This window comes from Pieris brassicae, chromosome 9, assembly GCF_905147105.1.
Source record: "Pieris brassicae chromosome 9, ilPieBrab1.1, whole genome shotgun sequence".
Lineage (NCBI taxonomy): Eukaryota > Metazoa > Arthropoda > Insecta > Lepidoptera > Pieridae > Pieris > Pieris brassicae.
In genome coordinates, this window is record NC_059673.1 from 2783653 (window position 1) to 2808130 (window position 24478).

At 34.2% G+C, this 24478-nt stretch overlaps 1 protein-coding gene across 2 annotated transcripts in view; it reads left to right on the forward strand.

Annotated features, from left to right (window-relative positions):
• LOC123714461 (transcription factor Sox-17-alpha-A) overlaps window positions 1–22208 on the forward strand; it is a 105144-nt gene extending 82936 nt beyond the window's left edge. For both annotated transcript variants that reach the window (XM_045668705.1, XM_045668706.1), the window contains exon 4: window positions 20124–22208. In XM_045668705.1, coding sequence (XP_045524661.1) covers window positions 20124–21346 — 1223 coding nt within the window. In that variant the 3' untranslated portion in view covers window positions 21347–22208. The remainder of the gene's footprint in view (window positions 1–20123) is intronic.
• Window positions 22209–24478: the final 2270 nt, after the last annotated feature.

Here is a 24478-nt window from a genome sequence, read left to right on the forward strand (position 1 = left end):
AGCCTGAGGAGGTGCTGCCATTGATGATGTTAAATGCGTATGTAGAAAGAATAATTGGTGAATTTTACTGCTGTATAGAACATCAGTGTTAGTGTTAATAAGCGTTAAAGTAACCGTGAAAACTGTATGCCATCAAAAACATTACTTATATTTATACAACTAAGTCTCGCAACGCAGTTCTTCTAGCTCGAAAAGTTGAAAGATCCATAATATCAAGTCGGTCAATTTAATGACGACACAATTGAAACAGCAAAGATACGCAAAACATTAATTTTTTGTCCATAATTATGGATTTGAGAAATCATTATAATTTTCACACTACAATATACCGCGTTATATGGGGTACACAAATCGCAACAAAGGAGAGATTACGATACTCAGTAAACATATATAGGAATGCGTTGTAATGTAGTCAATAGAAGCGTAATTTATAAATAGTACGATGTTATATTAAAGAGTGATGAGTTCAAATAACGCCCGGCACTTAATAATATGAATATAAATGAAGAACGGTAACAATTTGAGTTCACCCCAACGTCACGGGCCGGCGCGCGCGCAATTGGAGCAAAGGTGAAAGAACATGGTTGAAGTGAAACTTGAGGTCGTATATCGCAACGCTCAGATTTATCAAGTTTATAAACGATATATATAATATATATATATATATATATATATATATATATATATGTAATATATAGTAGATATTTAAAATATTTTACAGGTTACGTACCTATAAAAACAAGTCAGAGGCGCTACAATCTTTACGTACCTATACAAACAAATCGAGGATTACATTTTAACGATATTTTAATTGATATCAAGTATATGGTAATAAGAATAGTGAAGTATTTTGTTAACATAGCTGTTAATTATAAGTTTATAATAATACATAGCTTCAATCCTGTAAAAAAGTGTCTTCTTTAAGAATACTGAAGTTCAACAAAAAGCTTATAATGAAAGAGAAAGAAGAAACATGTCAATAGGTATGTAGGGAGTCCTGGCTTCTCCTCTTTACTTCTTCGGAGTATATATTGCTTTAAACCATGACAACTTCCAATGGACATTGCTCATAGTCTTATCATAGTATACCGGTAGTTTTCAGTTTTTCGTTCCACAACTGAGTGTTTTAGTTCGTTTTTAGATTACTTTTGTAACTCGCATACTCGACACTGCATAGTAACCTTATTATTATTTGGGATACAGATAATCATTACATGTCATGTATATACAATCTCCAAAGGCTTTCCGCCCCCTCTACTGCGTCATTACCCGCTGAAGCCCCCTCCAATGCAGCGCTCGACAGGAAGAGAACAGCGCTGTACCGCTTACGGGGCGTTCTTGGCTGAGTTCAGCTGAATATTTAGCAAGTTTTACTACTTTAAAATACAGTTTTTACACCCGTTTCACCAACTTTTATGCCCATATAAGAGCGTGATCCACTTCATATAATGTAGGTGACACAGTGATCATCTCGTGGGAGACTCACACAATTGTTGGAACTTTCACGAATGTTTTAATTTGTCGCTAATTTTAATTTAATGTTTATTAATTCAGAGATTAACATCAGCTAGGTTTAATTAGTGGTCATAATTTTATAAAATTATGAAAGTACGAAGAACTTCGTAAAAAGTTTATTTTTCTGATTACAAATATTTACTTATTAAATCCATCTTTTATTCTGGTTAATCTCTTTAACTGACGAATGTTACAATTATCATTGGTTAATAATTATGATATTTAAAAACTATTTTAATTTTACGGCAAGACGTTATCCGAATTGGATATCTAGGATATGAAAATCATTTGTTTGTTGATATTTTTTCAGCCCTTTATTAGTAATTAACTTAGTTGTCAACTGTCAACTTGACAACTTTAGTAACCAATTTAGTTGTCTATATTTATAGTTCTGTGACATTTAAAGCTAGGTTGAGACCCAAAATTATAACATAAGTTTTCTGTTATTTATTGCCTAGATTATATTTAAAATATATATTCTATGGATATAGGGCTGTGACATTAAACGCTAGGTTCTTTAAAAGATTACAGAGTTTCTCTACTATTTCATGTCCTGTCACAGATTATATTAACACATTTATTGAGGTTATAAATATTCATGAATGATATTTACCTGATATAACAATAAAGTTTACAAAACGCCACTAATTGTTATGATATTTCAACAAAAACACGATTGTGCGATACCATCACCATTTCTTTCATATGAATCTAATAAAATTAACTAGCCGTAACCGCCCATTGGTTTTTATAATTACTATCAATATAATATCACGCCAAAATAGCCCTTATGCCAAACAAGAACGTGCTAATATCCCGTGAAATATCAGATGTCAGTATTCATTAGTAGAGAACCATAAAGCACCGAGGAATATTTTAAAATGAACTTTATGCTGTTCGAAAAGAGTTGAATTTTCTTTGTGTTGTTTTATATTTTAAGTGAATTATCCGCCTGGGTAGTTATCATTTAAGACAGGTCATTTTGTAATATAGGGTTGTTAATTACGTGTTATGTGTAACGCGTTTTTTGTTGGTAATAATGTTATCAATTAATTAGCTAAGAAGGAATACTTATTAAGGAAATTTTATGAGATTTCATAGATATCAAAAAACAATGTCAGCTTGAAAATCAAGTTGATTGACAGGTTTTTATTCTCGAAAAGGATTTGTTTCGTCTGTTTATTATTATGTATAGATATATAAACGTTTAAGAATGTAATTGTAAATGATTTATACTAAAAACACAACAAAATGAATACCCCAAGGTCTTTAAAATGTGAAAAATGATGACATGATGAACGACTGCGCCGTCGCCCATCACCTATGTGGACTGACGACATCGTGAAGGACCTTTGCTTCCAGTAGAGAGCGTGCCTACTGGAGGAAAATGGAGGAGGCCTACGTCCAGAAATGGACCAAATAAATAGGCATGATAGATAGATAAATATATCTGGAGGGGGGAGAATTAGAAGTTTCCTATATAGTCCAGACTTTGCGACGCCATATGGCTATACCGCTGAGATCCCGGTAGAATGCGAAAGCGACCCCAATTGCCTCTTTGACGTTGTTACTACCCAAAGTTTTAGTTGGTACAGCTCAACCGGTTCTATAAGTAGCAGAGTGCCTGGTGTGAGTCGCGACCCATGTCCCTGCTGCATTTAATTCAGAATGCGTAAACGCATTTCTAGCTTGGTATAAAAGTAGGATTCAAATTATGAACTATAAAATAAAACCACGCTGCACGTATCTACATTAAAAACCTACATATAAACTTTAATTGATAATTAAAGAACTTTATTTGTCATTAGAAAAAAGTTATTTTTATTAAGTTGCCTCAGCCGTCTTAATCTAGTCTACTACTACATTCTGATACCTTCTTCTTCTAAAGCATTAAGCTTTTAATGGCCTTAGTTTACGGCTATATTGAAAACATACCTCCATATAGATACGGGAAAACCTTTTCCGCAATTCTCCTATAAAGAGATTCGAAGAAATTGTCAGCAAAAAGCAGAAATAGTGCATACCAATTACCGTTTATAATCAGTATAGCATATTAAGTAAACGTGTGAATGTTGGGAACACGGAAGTGACGCATGGCCGAGCGGGCCACGAACCCTGGACCTTTACAGCTTACGGTATGGGGAGGTCATATACGCTAGTACCGAATTGTATTAACCAGGAAAACACATACATAACTTTTTCTTTATGGCTGATCAGTGTACTATGTTATTTGTATGTATAGTGTAAAAATTCCAACTAAATTGATTTTGGCTAGTTAAAAAAGCGCGATAAAAATCTTCTTTAGTATGTAAAGCAAACGGGCAGGAGGCTCATCTGGTGTCACACGTAGTGGTGGTGCCGGCAAAAACTGCCCTAAGGAACGCCCACTTGTGGAAGATCATATCACAAAGATGACAAATTAGTTAATACATATTAAAAACCATCAAACAAATATCTAATTATATAATATATCTGATATCGAAATCACTTCTTTTGATATTTTCGCAGTCTCTATCTACAGTATTTTGCATAAACATATTAAATAGTAACGGAAATTATTGATCTGGAATGAGAAGAATGGTAATTTTATCACCAAAATAATTTGGAGCCATGTGCCTCCACTCTTACCGGAGGCGTAAGAGAGACAAACGGGGCAGGAGGCTCAACTCATGTTAAGTGATACCCACAAACACTTACATTGTAAGAAGGCATTGCATTGCCGGCATTTTAAGAACTGGTACGCTCTTATTGAAAGTCCCTTATGAGTCTAAATCCAGCAGAGAATAACATAACATCTATTAAAGTTATATAACCTCCTTCACAAGTACCAAGACTCAGCTTTAAAATATAAGAATGCTATTTCTCGATACTACGACAGTTAAATACGTAATATCATTACAGTGTTTTTCTAATTTTTTTACGATTTATATATGTGTCCTATGCTGAAATGGAAAATATTCTTAATGTGAAAAAATATTTTAATTACAAAGCGTAAGTAATGTAGAAATTTTTGTCAAGTACCGTTAGTATGGTTATAGTAGTGGTTTTTATTAAATAAAGATACTTTTTTTATTTTATATAAAAAGAGGAAATAAAAGAATATAATAAACGTCAATAAATTATCGTAATTTATATAATAATATTTAATAAATAAATAATATATTTTTTATTGCAATAAAGTTCACAAAAAAGAGTTCGACTCTACAATCTAGCCTATACAATAATTATGGCTAATAAGTAATATGTTGACTTAATTTACTACAATACTCATGAAGCTATTCATAAACTAAGGTAATGTTCATTAACAGTCTATACAGACTGTTCTATAATGTTTTGACACTTATATTCACTACCTTTGGTTTATTAACTTAAAAAACTTAACTTAAAAGGTTTAGTTCTTTTTATATACACTAAGTTTGGTAAATAATAATGTATTTCAACGTGCTAGTCCTATCCTCTCTGATTTAACAATTTGTTAAAACCAGCGACGACCCCTTAGACCGTTATTAGCGTGAAAGTTCAAAAACACCATCTTCCAAGGAGAAAGGTGAGCACGGTCAAAAGTCATTAACCTGGCTAATTAATGCGCAAAAACAGATGAAACTCAATCACAACGTACAGTTAGCGCGTCATGGGAATCGAATCTCATGCATATTGCACTAGCTGTTAATTGCTAATACCGAAAAGGTAATAGTGCGTAAAACATTTCAATGATTGACGTGTGATTGTCATGTATCTGTGGTTTATAATTGGGATTTAAAAAATTGAGACATAAAAATTAGCTGCCAGTTTAACAATTTTAAAATTCGAATTACTTTAGATTTTAAATATTCAGTCAGTGCAGTATTTTTATTTGTTCGTTATTTAAAATTGCCTAAACATGTTAACAGATTAGGTTAGATTAGGTAGAACACTGTACACAGATTATAACCAACATAACTTTAAGGAAAGTCTATGATTTAAATATGACGTATAAGGATGTCATTAAGGAAATTACATGCCACTCATAGACAATTAATCGACGAATCAAAAATTGACCCATGTAAGTTGCTAGTAGACCGTAAAATGGATCGCAATCACTAACCGAAAATTCCAAACTAATTTCCTGTGTCCATTAATATAAAAAATGCTGTACTATGGTCTGTAGACTTCTTGGGGTCATAGCACCCAGCAGGAAGTGACGACACGGGTCGCTGAGTTGCGCGCCGCTCGAAAAATACTTTTCTAGGTATAACACATAGCCGTTCAAGGAGTTTTTATGCTTTGAATGTTTTATATGACGCGTGGTGTGCGTGCAAAAACGCGGATTTATTCGGCCCGTTTTGGCTTTTAGGGCCGATTGTAACAATATAACTATTTTAAATACTATATATTCACGAATTAATTAAATTCTTGTAAAATAAATACAAACCTTTTCAAAGTACTTTTTAAACTTGAAAAAAAAAGAGTCAGTTGTCGGTGAAACTAAGTGCTAAGTGAAGTGCTTCATAATTCACATATAAAATAACTCCGGCTTCAAACTTTGTTTTTCCATACAAAAGTTAAAGCCGAGAAACAGAATTTTGTAGATATGAGCGGTAAAACAAGGTGACAGATGCTAAATACAGATAACTAGTTCGAACTTGGAAGTACTGCATGCATAAAATTCGCACAGATAATACAGCTCCCACAGATAATAAAACATTACATTGCAAACTGCCGTGCATCACGCTAATAATACAGAAAGAAAGTTGACCCCCTCTTTCCCATCCTCCATATTTATGACGTAAGCATCTGACATAATATGATGAGTTTTTATCATAATTAGCGGTGCATCGAGTTCCGTGTCAGTTTTTTATCGATTTTGAAATTAATGTAATTAGTTCTTCGTAATTAAACACCGGTCAATTATGTTAATTATTTAAGGAAGGTCCTATGTGTTTCAAATATGTATATATTTTGATTTTTTTTAATGTAAGGAGGCACGGGCAAGAGGCTCACCTGATGTTAAGCGACAGCGCCGCCCATGGACACTGACATTGCCAGAAGGCTCGCAAGTACGTTGCCGGCAAAAAGTCGTGTCTAAAAAAGTAGTGATTGACATAGGTTTAAATTTCTCTCTTTTTTTATTTAATTTTACCGTTATTGTCAATTTGCGATGTAAACGCGCTGACAAGTGACATATTTTTCTTGTTATTTTTATCAATTGTCTTTGAATTTCTGTCTTTTAAAACACGTTTATGTTCACTTGTATTTTTAACCTAAACTATTTTTACTATCTCTGGTTAAATTATTACATATTGTATATTATATATGGAACAGGAATAAATTGTAAATAACCGAGTGCCACGGATAAATGGTGCTAATCGAAACACCCTCTATAAATCAACAATATTTTTGCACGCATAAGCCACCTCATTAAAAAACCATAAATAAAATTACGGCTCTTTCACGATGCTACATTTAATATGACATGTGTTAAACAGTTTTGTCATAAATATTATCCCGTTTATCGAGAAAATCACTGTAATTAACAATATTCCACGACTTGGTAAATATTTTACAAATACCTATCAAACTTAGGCCCGTGTTATAGAACGTCAATCAAATTTAAATATAGGTTCAAAAGGTGAAGCCGAATTTTATCGAATTAAATTTGATATATTTTACAGCCCTTAGACTCTCGTCAAACACATAAATCTATGCAACGTTTATTATATAGTAATGTTCGACTTCCTCTTTCACTGATATTAAACCAGAACAAGGTTTTTCTTTCAGGATGTGTTGACTATATTAATTTGACACAATGAACAATTTGAACTCTATGGGTTGACAGTTAACAGAGGCTTTGTCATTTCTTAGTAAAAAATAACAACCGTCATTGTCATAAAAAAGATTGTCACGCATTCGCGCCAAATCATAATTTTATACTTCGAACACCCACATCGCGTCAAATCTCTCCATACATATAATTAGGAGGAATGATCACGGATTTTATGCACGACAGGCGTCGAAAGGGACGGCCCAACACAAATATATTGCGGATTTTATTATAGCCCACATGAAATCCTCATAAAGTTTTGAAGCATAATATCCCTTAATAGAATGATTTAATAATTATAACCGTATCGTATCCGATACCTTTTATGAATGAGTTTCATTCACAGCCAATCATTATAATAGTATACAATCTTAATATTGATATTCAATTATTCTTAGAATTTCGACCACACGCAATTGATTTTGACGACTAAAATCGATCGGTTTATCGATTTTAAAAAGAAACTATTCCAAATTTGAAACCGGCGCGTCGTGGTCTCTAATTCCGTTTTCCCGCCTATAATTGACACAGATAGTTGTCTCGCTCACGCTTGATTAATGACGTATTTGTGTCTCTTTCATCGCAATATCACGTGCGAGTGTCAGCGTAGTGACTATTTTGACAATTATGTCATTTGCTTGTCACGGGGTGTCATTTGGGCGACGAACGATTGCCCTGTAATTTCGTTTCGAATATTGTAGAACTAAGTTCATTGACTTTATGTCTTGTATGGGAAACATATGTTAAAGCGTTATTTATGTATAATTCCGAATTTAATAACAAAAAAATGTTGTTTTTCATGTATTCTATTGTGTTTGACTAAACTAACCCAAAGTGCGTACAGATAACAGATGATAAAATCCATAATTACACGACAAATTAAGTTCCTTAATTTAACGGTATTTCTATATAAGGCTTTACAAAACAGCTGAAACCAAAGCAATATATAAAAAATTACGATCATATTTCCTACTTCCATATTATGGCGGTTCGTGATAACAATTTAACGATAGAGCAACTTCGATTGAGATGTAAAGCGCTTTTGAATTAAATATGAGCTGGTTCAAGACCCGGGATTTGTTTTATATTCTTGTTAGATTAAAGAAACTTTGTAAGTGGTTTTTATAAGATGTTTATTTGAAATAATTTATATTACAAATAAACTTAATGAGTGATGGCTTAGTGGCTTCATCATACGACTCTCATCACTAAGGTTCGATCTCCGTTGAATCAATGGACTTTCTATGTGCGCATTGTACGAACGAACGTTTTAGGAAAACATCGAAAGCGGCCTAAATCCCAAAAAGTCGTCGGCGTGTGTCCGGCGCAGGAGGCTGAATACCTACTTGCGTATTAGATTGACAAATGATCATGAAACAGATACAGAAATTTGAGGCCCAGATCTAAACAGGTTGTGGCTACTGATTTATTTTTAATACACTTAGAGATGTTATCGGGCTTGAGAGATACAAATTACTCGTAAAATCTGCCTTAATTTAAACGTATTTCTATTTTTTAACTGGAGTTTAGTAACGAATTTCGCAAACTTATTTTAATAAATTGCAATATTAATCACAGTATAACGCCGATATTTATATTCATTCTTTACGAATCAACAAAACTGTCAATGAGAAATGTCTGTCTAAAGTCTGCTATCTATGAACTGTTAAATCTAGATGTACAAAGAATTAAACTCCGGTAGCATAGAGTATAGATGCAGGCGTGCATGACAATGTGTCCCTTTGTCTACGCCGCTGCCGTGGGTTCGCAGAACACGCGGGCTTCGAATATCAACGTATCGAACTATAGATCCACAGATAACGTTGCATATTTTTGGTGGTTTCAAGGTCTGTGGTGTTGCTAGCCAGAAAGTTCTTAAATATATTATCTGTATTGTAGTGGTTACTATATAGTGATTCCAGTAATGGCGCTCGTGGCTAAATTAATCATTTTTTTATTAACGTCATGAAGCCTAGGGTCTATATAAAAATAGGCATGCAAATGTCACATTAATTTTCATAATATCATATATTAAGAAAATTAACTTAATGTCATAGAAAGATAAGTATTTTTTTTATTTAGAGAGAAATATAATTTTTTTATTACCTTTATCTTGGAAGCTATCTGCTAACGTGAAGTTAGATTTCTCTCTTAATGTATGAAAAACAATGAATTCCGTCTGTTATTTTAAAGGAACAACTTATTTGTTAGTCTCTTAACGTCCTTGCATTAAATCCCATTGGAGTGTTTGCAGTTGAGAATAATAATGAAAAAATGACGTCACTTCCATAACCAATTTACGTAGGGAGCGTAAAAGCAAATTCTTAAAAATTCACTCTAAAAACATGAATAATATACTAAAAAAGTCAAATCAAGTTGGCGCGAAATGAAATAATTTACGTCTAATCAATTCCCTCCCATTTGTCAACTTTAAAACGGTATATTGTCAATGAAATGTCAAATCAAATTTATGACATACGGAATTTAGCGCTACTTTTTAAATTCAGAAACAGAGTCTACAAAATTTATTATTATACAAAATTCAACACATTTTTTTAGACTAAGTCACGTGGTTGATTCTAACCCAAAGTCTCGACACAGAATATACTAATTACAAATAAACTACGCTTTCTTTCTTGCTTTCACAGGAAAGCCAAAATATTTTATTATGTTATATATATTATACCAATTCGTTTTAGATAAGCAGATCTGTATAATAATTATATTGTCAATTACAAAATATTAATAGAGCCATAATTTCAAGGACGTGCAAGAAATAATAATAATAATATTACATTATCAATGCAATAACTGTTTGTGTCCATTGTTATACGGTACACACAACTGAGCGTTTCTTAAGGTACTTTTTGCGCATTGCCACTATACGGGACAAGCTTCCACTGAAGTACCAAAGAGTTAAAAGAGGATCTAGCATTGAGATTTTCCATAGGCATTTCATATTAATGAGATTTTCCATTGGATTATCACTTAACATCAGATGAACCTCCTGCTCGTTGTACCAAAGGATTTTTCTTTCAATAAGCAGTATTAACACTTGGTATTACTGATAGCCTGGCGAAACCAGCACGTTTTAAACCCAGAAACGTGTCGGGCACAGATAACATCTAAACCTGCCTAAGACCCAAAAAGTCGATAGGGTGTCACAGGAGGCTGATCTACTTATCGACAAATGATCTCGTAACAGTTACAGAAATCCGAGGCCCAGACCTAAAAAGGTTGTAACCACTATAGTTATGTCATTTATACGCAAAACGCATATATTTTAAAGTATATTTTGGCCTTAGCAAATTACAATTCATTTTTTGTAATGTTCAAAGCGTTTAACAAACTGTCATTTGCAGATTTTGGCAAATTGTCTTAATGTGAATAATAATTGTAAGCATTATATGTAGGTCATTGCTACAGAATTGCTGTAACACTAAAAATACTTAAAAAAATAGGTTTTTGATAATATGTCATTCGAATTCTTCGCGAATACAACGGTTTAAATAGTACTTAACCGGAGCTGGTTATATTGGGTCTTGGGCTCAGATCCCTAATATGCAAAAAATACTAGTATTGTTATTTTATTTTACATATTTTTTAATGAAATAGGAGGCAAACGGCAGGCTCATCTGCCGTTTGCCTCCTATTTCCCGTTTGCCGCCGCCCATGGATAATCACATTGATAAGCTCCTTTATTAAAGGACCCTAAGTGGAATTGGTTCCGAAATATAGGCCGCTCCACATAATGGTGGTGCGTCCCAAAAACTTCCTTAAAACTTTAAGTTGTGGAACGATGGACGTCGTGGTGATACGGATGGTATTTTGTATTCAACCTTGAGATATATATATATATCTATATATATGTGTAAAAGTATGTGTGTGTACTTATGTAGACGCGTTAGAAGTTATACTTCTTTGACGTTTTATACGTTTAGAAATAATATAAATAACAATAGAAAAAAGGTATATAATACATTGAAAGTTTTATTATAACCCTTTATCTAGTTAAATAATGTTTATTTTAATATCACAAAAAAAATCTACATAAAGAAATGGACATTTTTTTTAATGTTGACTATGCACATTCAGAGTGTCAGTTTTGTGACAGTGTGCACGCGCTTCGTAAAAATTTACTCTCATCATTTTACCCTAACGCGCCAAAAGAGGTATAACTTCAAAAATAAATAACTAAGGATCTATCGACTATGATATCTATAGATTTTTGTTTTCAGAAACTGATATTATATATATCTATATATAATGCCGAATAATTAGGTGATAGTTCTAGTTGACATCTGGTAGTGAATTTAGATTTAATACTATATTTAACTCAAAGACAATGCCACAGGGATCAAACTTTTAAAATTAGTTTTAATATTCTATTTACCAATTTTAAATTATTAATAATAATGTTAATACTGTAAATTTATAAGTTGGAAATAAATACCAATGTAAACTTTAATTTTACGACGTATATGATGTCATAGCTATGACGTAACTGTCAGGGTAAGTATATCAGTGTTCCCCAACGTGTGTCCACACCCAACAGTGGCATTTTTCGATTTTTTTTTCAACTATTTGAAATTTGTTTATTGTGCTTCGTTAATAATTTCCTAGTAATTTCCTTAAACCTATCATTTAAGTTAAATGGACAGTAAAAAAATTTAATATTAAAAATTATGTGTTAAACCAGAATTTTAGAAAGGTTTCATGGTACTAATAAACTGTACCTTACGATGACAAGTAAAAGATTACATGAAACTCATTATGTCAATTACAAGTCAGCGTCTTCAGTATTCCACAGGATCTAGAGCTTCTTTGGAGGACCAATAACTTGGAGAAGCTTTTGGTGACCGGTAGAAATATCAACAAATAAAACAGTATAGGCCTTCAAAGCTTAAAAGAATTCCAAAAAACGGAAATTTTGTATCAAAACTATCAAACGTAATGTGATGAAGACCTTTACTATGAAGTGCTTTAAACAATAGAGGATTGTGTTTTTACTCTGTATAAAACACTCGCGTACAATATAATATAGGCGAAATAATGAAATGTTAATTGCTATGTAACGAATTAATGCAATGGAACATTCTAAGACAGTGCCTACGTCACGCTATACTCTCGGGGCGTAACTCCAACTTTAGGAAATCGCCTTAAAAAACTAGCAAAGCCTGAGCACTAAACTGTACAGCCTTATAGCCAATAGAACAGACCACGGAATGTGGATAACACGAGGCCGAAGAAAATAGCACTATTTGATCTATAGATCAATAAATCTACGAAATACCGTGTTACAACGTGGCCGCGTCCCGGCGCGTGCGCCAGACGTGACTGAGCCACGCGCACGGAATAAACGCCCATTTAATGAGCATGTGTAGGCCTTAACGTTAATTTTACTATAGCTATAAATATAAAAACTCTGTGTTTAAATAATCAGTGGTTACAGTTTTAGGTCTGGGCCTCAGATTTGTGTATCTTGATTTCTTTCATTATCAATCTAATAGGCAAGTAGGTGATCTGCCTCCTGCCTGCAACACGCCGTGGTATTTTTGGGTCAGAGGTATGTCATTCACTGTTCGAGTGAATGTTAAATGCGGACATAGAAAGAAAGTCCATAGGTCACAGCCGGGGATCAAACCTACGACCCCAGGTTTAAGAGTCGCACGCTGAAGCTAGGACAAGATTGCTCTATGTCTAACTTTAAAAAATTGCCTAAAAGCAAAATATCTTGACTGTACACTGGAGCTATGTAACCCTTTTTTGGATATATTGAAGCGCTTGGAACCCCTGATCAGCCAACAGATCAAGTGACGCAAGTGGAACTGGATAGGCAAGATACGAACAAGCAGGCACTTGATTGCAAAACCGAAGCGTAGTTTTCCTAAGCAAGCCTGGCGTTCAGTTACAGAACAAAAAATATTTGGTACGAGGTAAAATGATAAAGACTGACGCGTTAAACGCTCATTTTTGACGCCCTTCGATCCAGGGGTTATATAAATAATTACAAAAATACATATACCACTGCTTCACAAGGGGCAATTAAAAAATGGACATAAAAAACATGTGTGCGTGTGCTAGTGTATACACGTAATAAGTGAAACTTCTGTACGACCTTATTTTTCGTTAAATTATCTACTATATGCAACTTTACAGTAATTGGTTGAATAAAGTAAATTTGATAAAGTTTAACAAAAGACTTTTACTATCGTAGACATGAATACAAATAATACAATTAAATAATTGTAAAATAAAATTATTTTAGCTTATTTCTACTAAGATTATAACAGAATTTCATTTTTATTTCATTTCATTATTACTATCATTGTTATCGTTATTATATATTTTTGTTTGGCTTCAAAATCTCTTCGAATCAACCCCGGTAGGGATAAGAAAAACATGGTGCGTAACGGAAAAATGCGACGAGTAACGGAATAATGTGCCGCGTAACCGAAAAATGTGACGGTAATTTTTTTACAACGCCAAAAAAGAAAGTTCTTCACTTCACTAGAAATATTTTAAAAATTAACTTGCATAAGTCAGCCACAGCTAAATTCTCATTAATATTGTGACAACACTATTCCGTTGTACTTGTTGATTTTCTTAAATATATCTTTCAGACCGCTAGTTAAACGGCGGCGCTGTTAAGTTATAAAAACTAGGCTGTTAATTCAACGGCTTATTAAGCTAGTTGGCTGCAACATATTACATAAAATACTTTTTTGTAGCTTAAAAAAATATCTTTCGATTTGTGGGTTACAATTGTAGCATTTGTTTTGTAGAATCACGAATCAAAGGAATTTATATATTTCTTAGAAAATTAACTATTATGGTATTAGATACTTCACCATAATCACATCATTTTAGATCTAGCCGTAAAAGACTTAAGATGTTTCATAAAAAATCAATCGTGCATAATCTGTCAATTCGTAACACTGAATCGCGCGAATGATACCTTTATAAACGGAAACTAATCCTTAAACGGCCGCCTTTAACAATCTTTATGGTTTTTCTTAAAATCTAAAAAACGTCAACGACTGCGCACGCGCTCCTACGGACGCGCAAAGCATCCTAACATGACGGACAGAGACAGCAATACGCGATCCTTGTATGCAAGAGCGAGATGAGTATACGATGAATGTTCAATTTCAAACTGAGAATGTAGTCAAATTAGAAAATACAGAATATCTGATACTGATAAATTGACGCGTAATTTTCTAATGTAATTGCAATGATCGTCTTTACATGGAGAAGAATTTTAGTTGAATTTTTATGCTTGAATGCTTTTCCTTTTTGCGTCTAAGGACATATCTAAGTGTAAAGTAAGTCTGTATTGGCATTTATTACTTGTGTAATGATTTTATTCAAACCTTTTTGCGCGACTTCCCGCTGGTATCTATGACGTAAATTAGCGTTTTGAAATTCGAACGAAGACTTCATTTGTTACGTAATAGTTTTTATTCTTTACAAGACCTTTATTTTTAAAAGTAGAACGATAAAATCGTGCACTAGATTAATTTAAGAAGGTATTAATACTCTTTCGTAATGTGAAAAAATACACATAAAACCTCTTTGCAAAACCATAGTCTAGGCGTAATGCTATGACGTCATTCATACGTAACGTAACGTTTAGAAAAACGTTTATTTACGCACAGTAGTGCCGAGAAATGCCTTGAAGGTTATAAAACTTTCGCTATGTGTGTCTTTTTGTGTATTCTGAGAACTGGTCAGAAGTATAAAAGTGCTGCCGAAATCCATAAACTTGGCTTTATTCGGTGCTGCAGGTTTATATTGGCGGAAACGAAAATATTATACCTACTTTGGGTGTGGTTCAAATTGTACGCTATGGCGTTTTCTCATTGTTATTATAATAACAGATTTTAATAGTATAGAAGTATTACAATTACATTCGGAAAATATACGGAAAACCTCACGACTCTAAAAATGAAAAAAAAACATGTGCCGGAAATTATGTATTGCAACATTTTAGAGTCCATCTGACAAACACCTATTTGTCAGATGTTAAACCGTCAATTTAAAAATCTGTTTTTAAATTTTCATTAAATATGCTACAGTAATGATTGCCTACAGTCTATCACACGTGCAATTTTACCATTCGTAATTTGAATTTCAATATTATTTGACTTTAAACTTTTAAATCTTGAATTCGAATATCAAAATCTTCCTTGGTCAAATGTCCATTTTTGATTTCAGCTGGAATTCGAAATTCAAATCCAATAATAATCGCTATCTTTCATACACTAAACCAGCATGTATCTGCAACTCCAAGTAATAAACTGTTGTTCCTAAGCCTCCAGCAACACATTGTGCCTAGCACCGCCTCCGGCATACCTTTTAGTGCATAATCTATTTTATGCCCTGCAAAAAGTCCAAACCTATGCCTTCAAAGTATGCATTGTACGTTTTATGCGAAGATGCTTTAAGAACTGAAAATTTGTTGGTATTTTTAAGTCGCGTTATTGTCGGCCATTTCAAATAGTTCTGTGAATATTGCCGCATAACTCTTCTTTGAATCAATATTTTTGTTATATTTGTATGCAATTTACATGACAGTAACAGAGTGACATATGACGTGTAGAATATTTAAAAAAAAAAGTTTATATATGCTAGAGTAAAAAATAAAACATAAAATAAAAGAAAAAAATAATTTGTTCTTTTTTTTAAAATTGAACTAGAATTTAAAATTCGAATGTCGAGGACATGTGGTATTGATAAATTATTTTTTATTAAAACCTTAAAGCCTATCGATTAATAAGCTCGGTTCGGATAGTTTATTGCTACAGTCACGAAAATAAAACAACACGGCCACTGGTCACCGGTAAGAAAAGCGACCAGCGCAAAAACGACAAAAATGGCTACGCATTCGTAATGCAAAAAAAATAGAGAGGTCAATACGAATTTCGTAGGAGAGAGTGAAAAAGAGGACGTTTAGAATGCAACGCGTGCGCTGGACATCCGTTGCGGTAAAAAATCGGTGATGCCATCTAGCGGCATCTTGTGAAACTACGCGTGAAATTCAAAGGCATTATTAACTAGTTGGCTTTAATTATTAGATGTCTTGTGGCCTTTTGAAGTTTTAAGCCTCGATCAAATTTGGTCTTAAGCTTCATATTTCACCTCGCTCCAAGTCTTTCTAGCTCTCTTTGCATTATCTGCAAGCGTACAATTTCCCTTCCTTCCTTCAGGCATCCCTTCCGAGTGTATGGTCTGTCCATTTCCACTTGCATCGCTGGATCTGCTAGGTAATCGGGGTTCTTCGGCAGCGCTCCCAAAGTTGCTCGTAAGAGACCTTCTCTGAACACTGGATTTCCAGAGTAAGACGATGACAGCACTTGACGAAGACTTGGAGTCGGTGCAATGTTTGCTCTTACGTTTCAGAATCTCTGTAGAAAAGTCGATCTTTGTTCCCTCGCCTCCTAAAATTACCTAAAATATTTTATGCTGAGAGACCACCGGCTTTTCTGTATGTAGTTTGATATATTAGCGTAAAATGTTTTATAATATATATGGTAATATGTTAAGAAACCTCTATTTACACGCATACACTAATATTAACAAGAAATTGTGCTTTGCGGTTCTACCCGCATTAATGCAGCCGTAGTACGATCCTTTGCCTTAAAATTTTCTGGGCAAATAGACTTTTGTTTTTTTTTATTAATTCGTTTGAACGAATAGCTATCTGTTCGCAGCGTAAACACACAGTCAGAGACAAAGAAGTAGGTACATAACGTAATTAAAATTTAATTGAATGTAGTGTAAATATAGTCTATAAGTAGATTAAATATAGAATAAAAGTTACCACAGATTAAAAATTATCCAAACACAGATCATTAAGCCGATCACTGATCACTGATAGACCACCTCGTGTCATAACACGTTTGATTGATGGAAATTATTAGCCCCTTATCATTGATTCATTATATCTGGCTTCTGTTCTTAATTACCGTCTGCATCTCAAGTCTCTGGTTATGTAATATATAATAAATTAACGTTTATTAACGAATTACTTCGTAGTTTCGACACTTTTAAAACATTTCCTAATTTCCTATTTCAAAATCATGTGAATATAATAAAAATGGAGATTAATGGAAAAAAATTCTCCTCTCTCAGAAGAGTTTGGTCACCCACACAGAGAACACTCCCGGTGTTCTATGGGGAATAGCGTCTATACCTCAGGGCTTCGGATATTTTCAATTTAAAAATTAGGACAATTAGATACATAGGCTAATATGAAAGGACATACAGGTGTGAATGACATGAGAACTTAAGAAGGCAGACCAGATCCACGCAACGTCCTCACAATGACAGCCCACAATATCACACAACTCACGAGGGAAGTTTTTGTATTGAAGAAGTCGCATGAGACAAGCGTGTCAATACATTTGTAAGAATAAATAATAGCTAATGCCGAACCCAGCAAGGCTTCTAAAGAGACTGGGCAAGGTCTCAATGGAATTGCTGGAAATGTCCACATAGAGGTGGTGAGCGGCAAAAACTGCCTTGAAAAACGCTCAGTTGTGAAACGACGGAACGAAGGTAATACGGGTGAAATTTCGTATTCTGCCTCGACGTCTGATGATGAAAATCAGCTGCAGATATCAATCCGAACAACTCGTCTGAACACTCTCCATATTAAATGTGTCATGTCATCTCAGTTTTATTGAAAATCCGAAAAAATATTGAGAGAACACAGTACAGCGCTGCGTGTGTTAAACAACAACATTGATTTACTTAATAACGTTTTAATTCCATATCAATTATTAAAAGGCGGTAATTGGTACTCACAGCAATAATTCGGTATGCTTAGGACGGCCACGCTTTTGCTTTTCTTCGCCTGCTTGGGGATATAATTGGAATCTCTTCGGAGTGTATAGCCTATGCACTTTTACTAGTATTTCGTATAATTATATATTAATTTAAAGTAGCGTATGTACATATATTTTTATCACCTATCCTTTATCAAATTCATTTATGAAAGGTAATATAAAAATGTGTTGCTATCGCTACACTAAACTTGATTGATTTTTGTCATCAAAACTTTAAGAAATAAGTTCAAAACTCCATCTTACTTAATGACATGGTCATTTATTAACGATATAAACAGATTTGGGCCTTTTTGGGTGTTTTACTTTTTTGACAGGTGCGTTAGATTACTATCAAGACGTGCAATTCAAAAAGTTATTCTAAGCCTATTTGAGTGACATCAAAGTGACGTTTGACATATTACGGTTATACGGCAACGTTACAATTTTAGTATTCCATTGAAACCATTCGTTATTTTTTACGCAAATATCAAAAATTTACAATCATTTTGATGTAGCTATACACACTTGAGTTATGTAACAGTAACCTACCTGATTATAAAAACATATATACAATATATATTTAGAATAATACAACTCCTCTTTATTCCCACGGGGATTTATTTAAACTTACCACTAAACCCCTGATGAAATTATTAATAGACAATAATTAATGCGAACCCAAAATAAGATATGAATTCTCAAAACAAAGGGTCACTGGCCATAAGATAATGCCATATTAGGTGGCCGTATAAAAGCGATTCTGTGACGTGTCTGGCTAATGGAAATCGGTAGTCCGGTAATAAAATGCCGTTAATCTACCAATAAGGCTGGCCAGAGATAATAGAGTTGGGACAATAAAACCTTAACCTTCGTTCGATTTATAAACAATCAAATATATGGCGCTATTGCCATTAAAAAAAGTTATGGCGTTCTATTTTAAAACAATACATAAACAAGGTCACATATAGGGTGTCGACAGCTAGGGAGGCAGGTGGCTGGAGGTAAAGGTACAAAGATACAGCGGATGGGAATTATAAATTGTATAAAGCAAGTGAAGATATATTAAGCAATAAAAATAAACTTTAAAAAATGATTATTTAAAACTGCCTCCACTGGTAAAAAATATTCCTTTTTAAAAGCTAGCACCATTTAAAATAAATATAGATAATAAAGAGGCTCAATAAGGGGCTAAGAATATATTATTATAACTGAATGTAATACAAAGAAATCACGTTGTAACATAATATTGAATAGAACAAAATTAATCATAATTAATTATCTATCTCCATCACAGCAGTCATTAGTTATTTAATAAAAACATCGATAAATCGATCGGTATTAATCCAACACTACAAGAAGCCCTCGTCATTTGTCAACTTGACTTTTGACATCAGTCACCGGTGATGTTACCTGCTTGTATTTTTTATGATAATTTGTTTTAAATTCCACCTTGTACATTTTTATATATATTTTTAATTATATTATGTGAAAACAAAGTCAAAATTGTAATGCTTTATAAATGAGAAATATTTTTTATATTCATCTCGCTATCTCTAAGTAAAGTTGTTTGTTTTGCCAGTAGCATGTTGTGTCGCATTGATTAATATCCTTAAAGATTGTTCACTCCATCGATAATTCCTGCCAGAGTCTCGCACTTCTCCAGCATTACAAAATCAACTTTATTATTAAAAAAATAAAGTCTAATTTTATTCACAACTCTTCTTAGACCTGAACATCACGTAATTTATGAGTTGCTCACTGAAGGTGCTTTATAGTTGTTTGATAACACTCCATCGTGATTATTTAGCCAGAGTTTGTGACAGTCATGTATTTTGTTTTGTATAAACTCTAATGTTACGTTCAGGAATTTTATCTGGACATTGTCAAGTGTTATTAGTAATGATCACGCTTACTATCCATAAACAGTGATACAGCAGCTTAGACTTCCACTTTTGTAATACTTCGTTTCTATTTTCCAGGTAAAAAATGGCGGTCGTTAACTCCGCAAGATCGCCGGCCTTTTGTGGAAGAAGCTGAACGACTACGGGTAATTCACATGACGGAACATCCGAACTACAAATACAGGCCCAGGCGGCGGAAGCAGAACAAAACAAGACCAAACCAGCCCACAGCGCCATCTAGCGCTCCACCCTCTGCCACAACTGCATTAGGATCTCCATACGCCACCGCCACTGACTCACCAGACACACGCTTCTCCCACAATCCTGGAGCTGGTTTCTCCCCATACCGGACTTCGCCACTTGCGCCAGACTCGTACCAAACAAGTCAATTTAATGGCCACGTTCGTACACCTGAATCTTCCCCAGCTCGATCTCCCGAACCCCAAGGAAGAAGAAGCACCCCAGCAGATGCTTCAGGAATCGGAACACCTGACGCGTCTCCCGTCGAGAATGAAAAGGAAAATTTTCAGTATGAAGAAAGACGGAGGGCGATTAATGCCTCATCTCTCTCTGAGTCGTACTCCTACAAGTCTTTCCGTTCAACTGGATCTTTCTCACCCGCGCCCGTAGCTGCCATGGGAATGGCAAATGGCATGTATGTGATGTGTGCCCAAAGGTCTTTAGCGGAACAACCGCCTTTAGTAACTGGCACTTTCTTTCCTCCAGTCGCTACATCCCAAGATCAACAAGCACTCGGCTCCACTGCCCCAAGAGTATCCTCTGCACCAAGCGGACCAATGACAACAGAATACAGCATTCAATACCATCCATATGAACAGTACGAGCAAATGTACAAAACAGAGGATTCATATGTGTCCCACTACCCCGATCAACCGAAAACTGAATATGATACCAGCGGAACATATTTCGCAGAAGAACCGCCTCAGGGCCAAGAGAACGAGCAAGGATTTATAGCTCGACCAGAAATACGGACTGGATCTCCTGAATCTGACGTAGATGCTCGGGAGTTTGATAAATACTTGGAGTATAACGCTCAGGGTATGGAGCAGCACCAGCAGTATAGATATGAACAGCAGCAGTACAGGCCGTATTGCCCAGAGCAACAACCGCAAGATTACTGTACAGAGAGGATGTATCCTTCTCCCTACGCATCAGTTATAGCTGGCACGCCCCCTTCAGGGCCTTACACGCCTGCTCCTCCAGGATTAGCCGATGCTCGCCCTGACGATGAATTCAGCGTTATCTTAGCTGGAGTAAGACAGACCTGTTACAGCAATTGACTATACCGAGAATGAACATATCAAAGCCTTAGAATAATAAGAACTGATTGTGAACACAAAACTGTGATCTGTGAACTTTAAGATCTGTGAAATGCAAGATGTGTTAAAATATTTTAGTGTAGACAAAGTTAATCAGGTGTTTTCCATTAATTAGTTGTTTAATGTTCCTAAGTTGATAAATATGCGAAAAAAATTATGATTAATATAACTTCTGAATGCCGCAAAGTGCCTGGTGTTCTGTTCTGTTCCAATATGTGTATCTGCAACTTTAAATTAGGGCCTGATATGAATGAGTTTATTTTGACGTAGCTCTGTGGAATTCGCTGCACCAGATTCCAGATTGTTTATAATCTTTGAACTCAATAACAATAAAGATGTCTTGGAACATAACACAATGTTTTTTTAACTTGTTAATGTTAAAAAAACTTTCTATACGAATATTTTCAATTTAATTATATAAGAATATTTCTTTTGATACGTTGCACGTAAATGCGATAGTGAAATTTTAAACCTATTTATAAAATGGCTGGTCCAAGAAGTTATTATGACCAAGTTTTGTAAAAATATATTTTTTATCGTTATGTTAATTGTTTTAGAACTCGGACGAGCATGGTGCTATGTCATTTACGATTATATTGTACGAAATGGTACTTTCCTAAAAGATTATTTATTTGTTTGTATATTTGCTTACGACATCTGTTCTTCCATAAGCCTGTAGATAATATAGTTTTAGTTATTTTTATATTTTATATTTGTATAAACGGTTAATATCTCATAATTTAGATAATAGTTAATAGAAATTGTGTAACAGCACTGCGATAAGTTCTTCCTGATTGTAAAATTTATAAAAACAATAAAATTATAATCCATTATTATTTTCTTTCATTAACTAATGTTCCCTTAGCAATGTAAACAAAATAAAATAAATCAATGGCAAAAACCTTTTAAGGCCTGGCGTTCAGATTTCTATGTCTGTTTCATGATCATTTGTCAATCGAATAGGCAAGTAGATCAGCTCCTGTGTTTGACACACGCTGTCGCCTTTTTGAGTCAAAGCACGGAGGCCTCCTCACGATACAATATTTTCCTTCACCGTTCGAGAGATTGTGCACATAGAAAGAACTAAACGAAAGCATCCTTTAGACTTTAGATTTAGGAATTTATTTTTAATTATTAAATTATACTTATGATCTTAAAAATGTGGGTTCTATTAACTTATGGAAATTGACGTTTACGATCCTCGCCATCTTGCAACTTGCCCATGCATAAATTACAATTAAAATGTATTCCCTATCACCACCAGAACAATACCAAAACAGTTACACGAAGCTTTAAAATTGCTAGAACTCACGAAAGCCATTTATATCCTTCAAACGGAAGTAATATACGGCAAGAAAATTTCTACAAGATCCTTTTTAAAAAAAACTGTGGCTTAGAGCTTTTAGTGGCCCGTGTGCGAGCTAATGTTAACTAAGTTGTGGGGATATTCAGCATCTTCTAACGCATTAACCATGGAAAGTGTTAAGAGGAGTTGTTCAGAGTGACTTGCAGCTGTCATTCATCAGTGGACATCAAGGCAAAATACCGTATTATGACCTCAATCAGAGCGTTATTTAAGGCCAGGCACCACCGCTATGTGGAACCAGCTGCCACCGGAGATATTGCCGGTATCTATCTATCTATATATATAAAAAATGAATTGCTGTTCGTTAGTCTCACTAAAACTCGAACGGCTGAACGGATTTATCTTATCTTAGTCTTGAAATGTTCGTGGAGGTCTAGGAAAGGTTTAAAAGGCGAGAAAAAAACGAATCATTTCCGGGAAATCCCTAAAAACAGCCCTTTTCTATTTGCCATACAAACGTTTTCTAGAGTCAATTTGAACTTTATTGCTATTCAATAAAGATCATATTAAATTATAATCACTCACTGTTTTCTAAGCAGTTGTTTATTATTAGCCAGTATTTGAGGAAAAGTCTGTTTTTTTAGTAAGCAACATGATGTGTCGAAAATAATAATAAAACTTCATGCTTCATTAAAAAAAATGCTTTTTTTTTTAATGCGTTTTGTTTGTTTTGCAATTAATTTATACAAAAGTTTAGGTCTTTTATTTATCGATTGAGGCAGTACGAAGTCTGCCGGGTCAGCTAGTTATTCATAAAAAGAGCGTACCAATTCTTAAAAGGTCGGCAACGCACTCACGAGCCCTCTGGTATTGAGAGTGTCTATAGGTGGTAGTATAACTTAATAAACTGCTGTTTGCCCCTGGTATATAATAATAATAACAGCAATCTGACGCTGTATTACTTAACGAAAAGGAATATAAATATAAGAACCCTTTAGCAAAGACAAAAACATTTAAAATTATATAAAACCATTAATCGCAATGTCAAAAACAAAGTCTATACCTCACACGTGCCCTAAACAGTCCAAATAAAATTAAAATTACTAAATAATGTTGCGGTCTGTAATTATCGACACGCCGCGAAACGCCCCATCGATACCTCGATGGCCGGAGATACATTTACTGTTATTTTTATAACTTTATATTTCAATTTGCAATATGCATTATTGCTACAAGTTTTAAGACGTGTCTCCTTTAAACATACTAGATATATTTGAGTTTCGTTTCCGAGTTGTGATGCGTCTGTTTGATAAATATGTAGTTAAAAAGATTATAAAAAGAATGCAAGGCTTATTCAAGAAAAAGAGCCAGCAACACACTTGCTAGCCCTGTGACATTGAGAGCTAACATCAGGTGAACCTCCTACCCATTCTCGTACTTTGTATAGTTATCGTAGAGAATATTGAGAATATTCAGCAGCGTGTATACAAACTTTATAGAAAATTTAAATTTTCGAACTGTCGAACGATATTATCGCGTTATAATACATGACTAAACGTAGCATATAATTTTATTAGATAATTTAATTAATTAAATCTATAAATAGATGGCATTAATTGCCATCTAAAATAATAAATAAAACGCAAGCTGTACTTACAAAACTGTATTTTTTTTCCCAAGGGTGCATCGTGCAAGCAGTCTTCTGGCTATGAGCAGATAAGTTGTGGATGATTTGCGGCTGGAGATATACCTCATTAGGAATATCTACCATAATAATATTAGCTCAG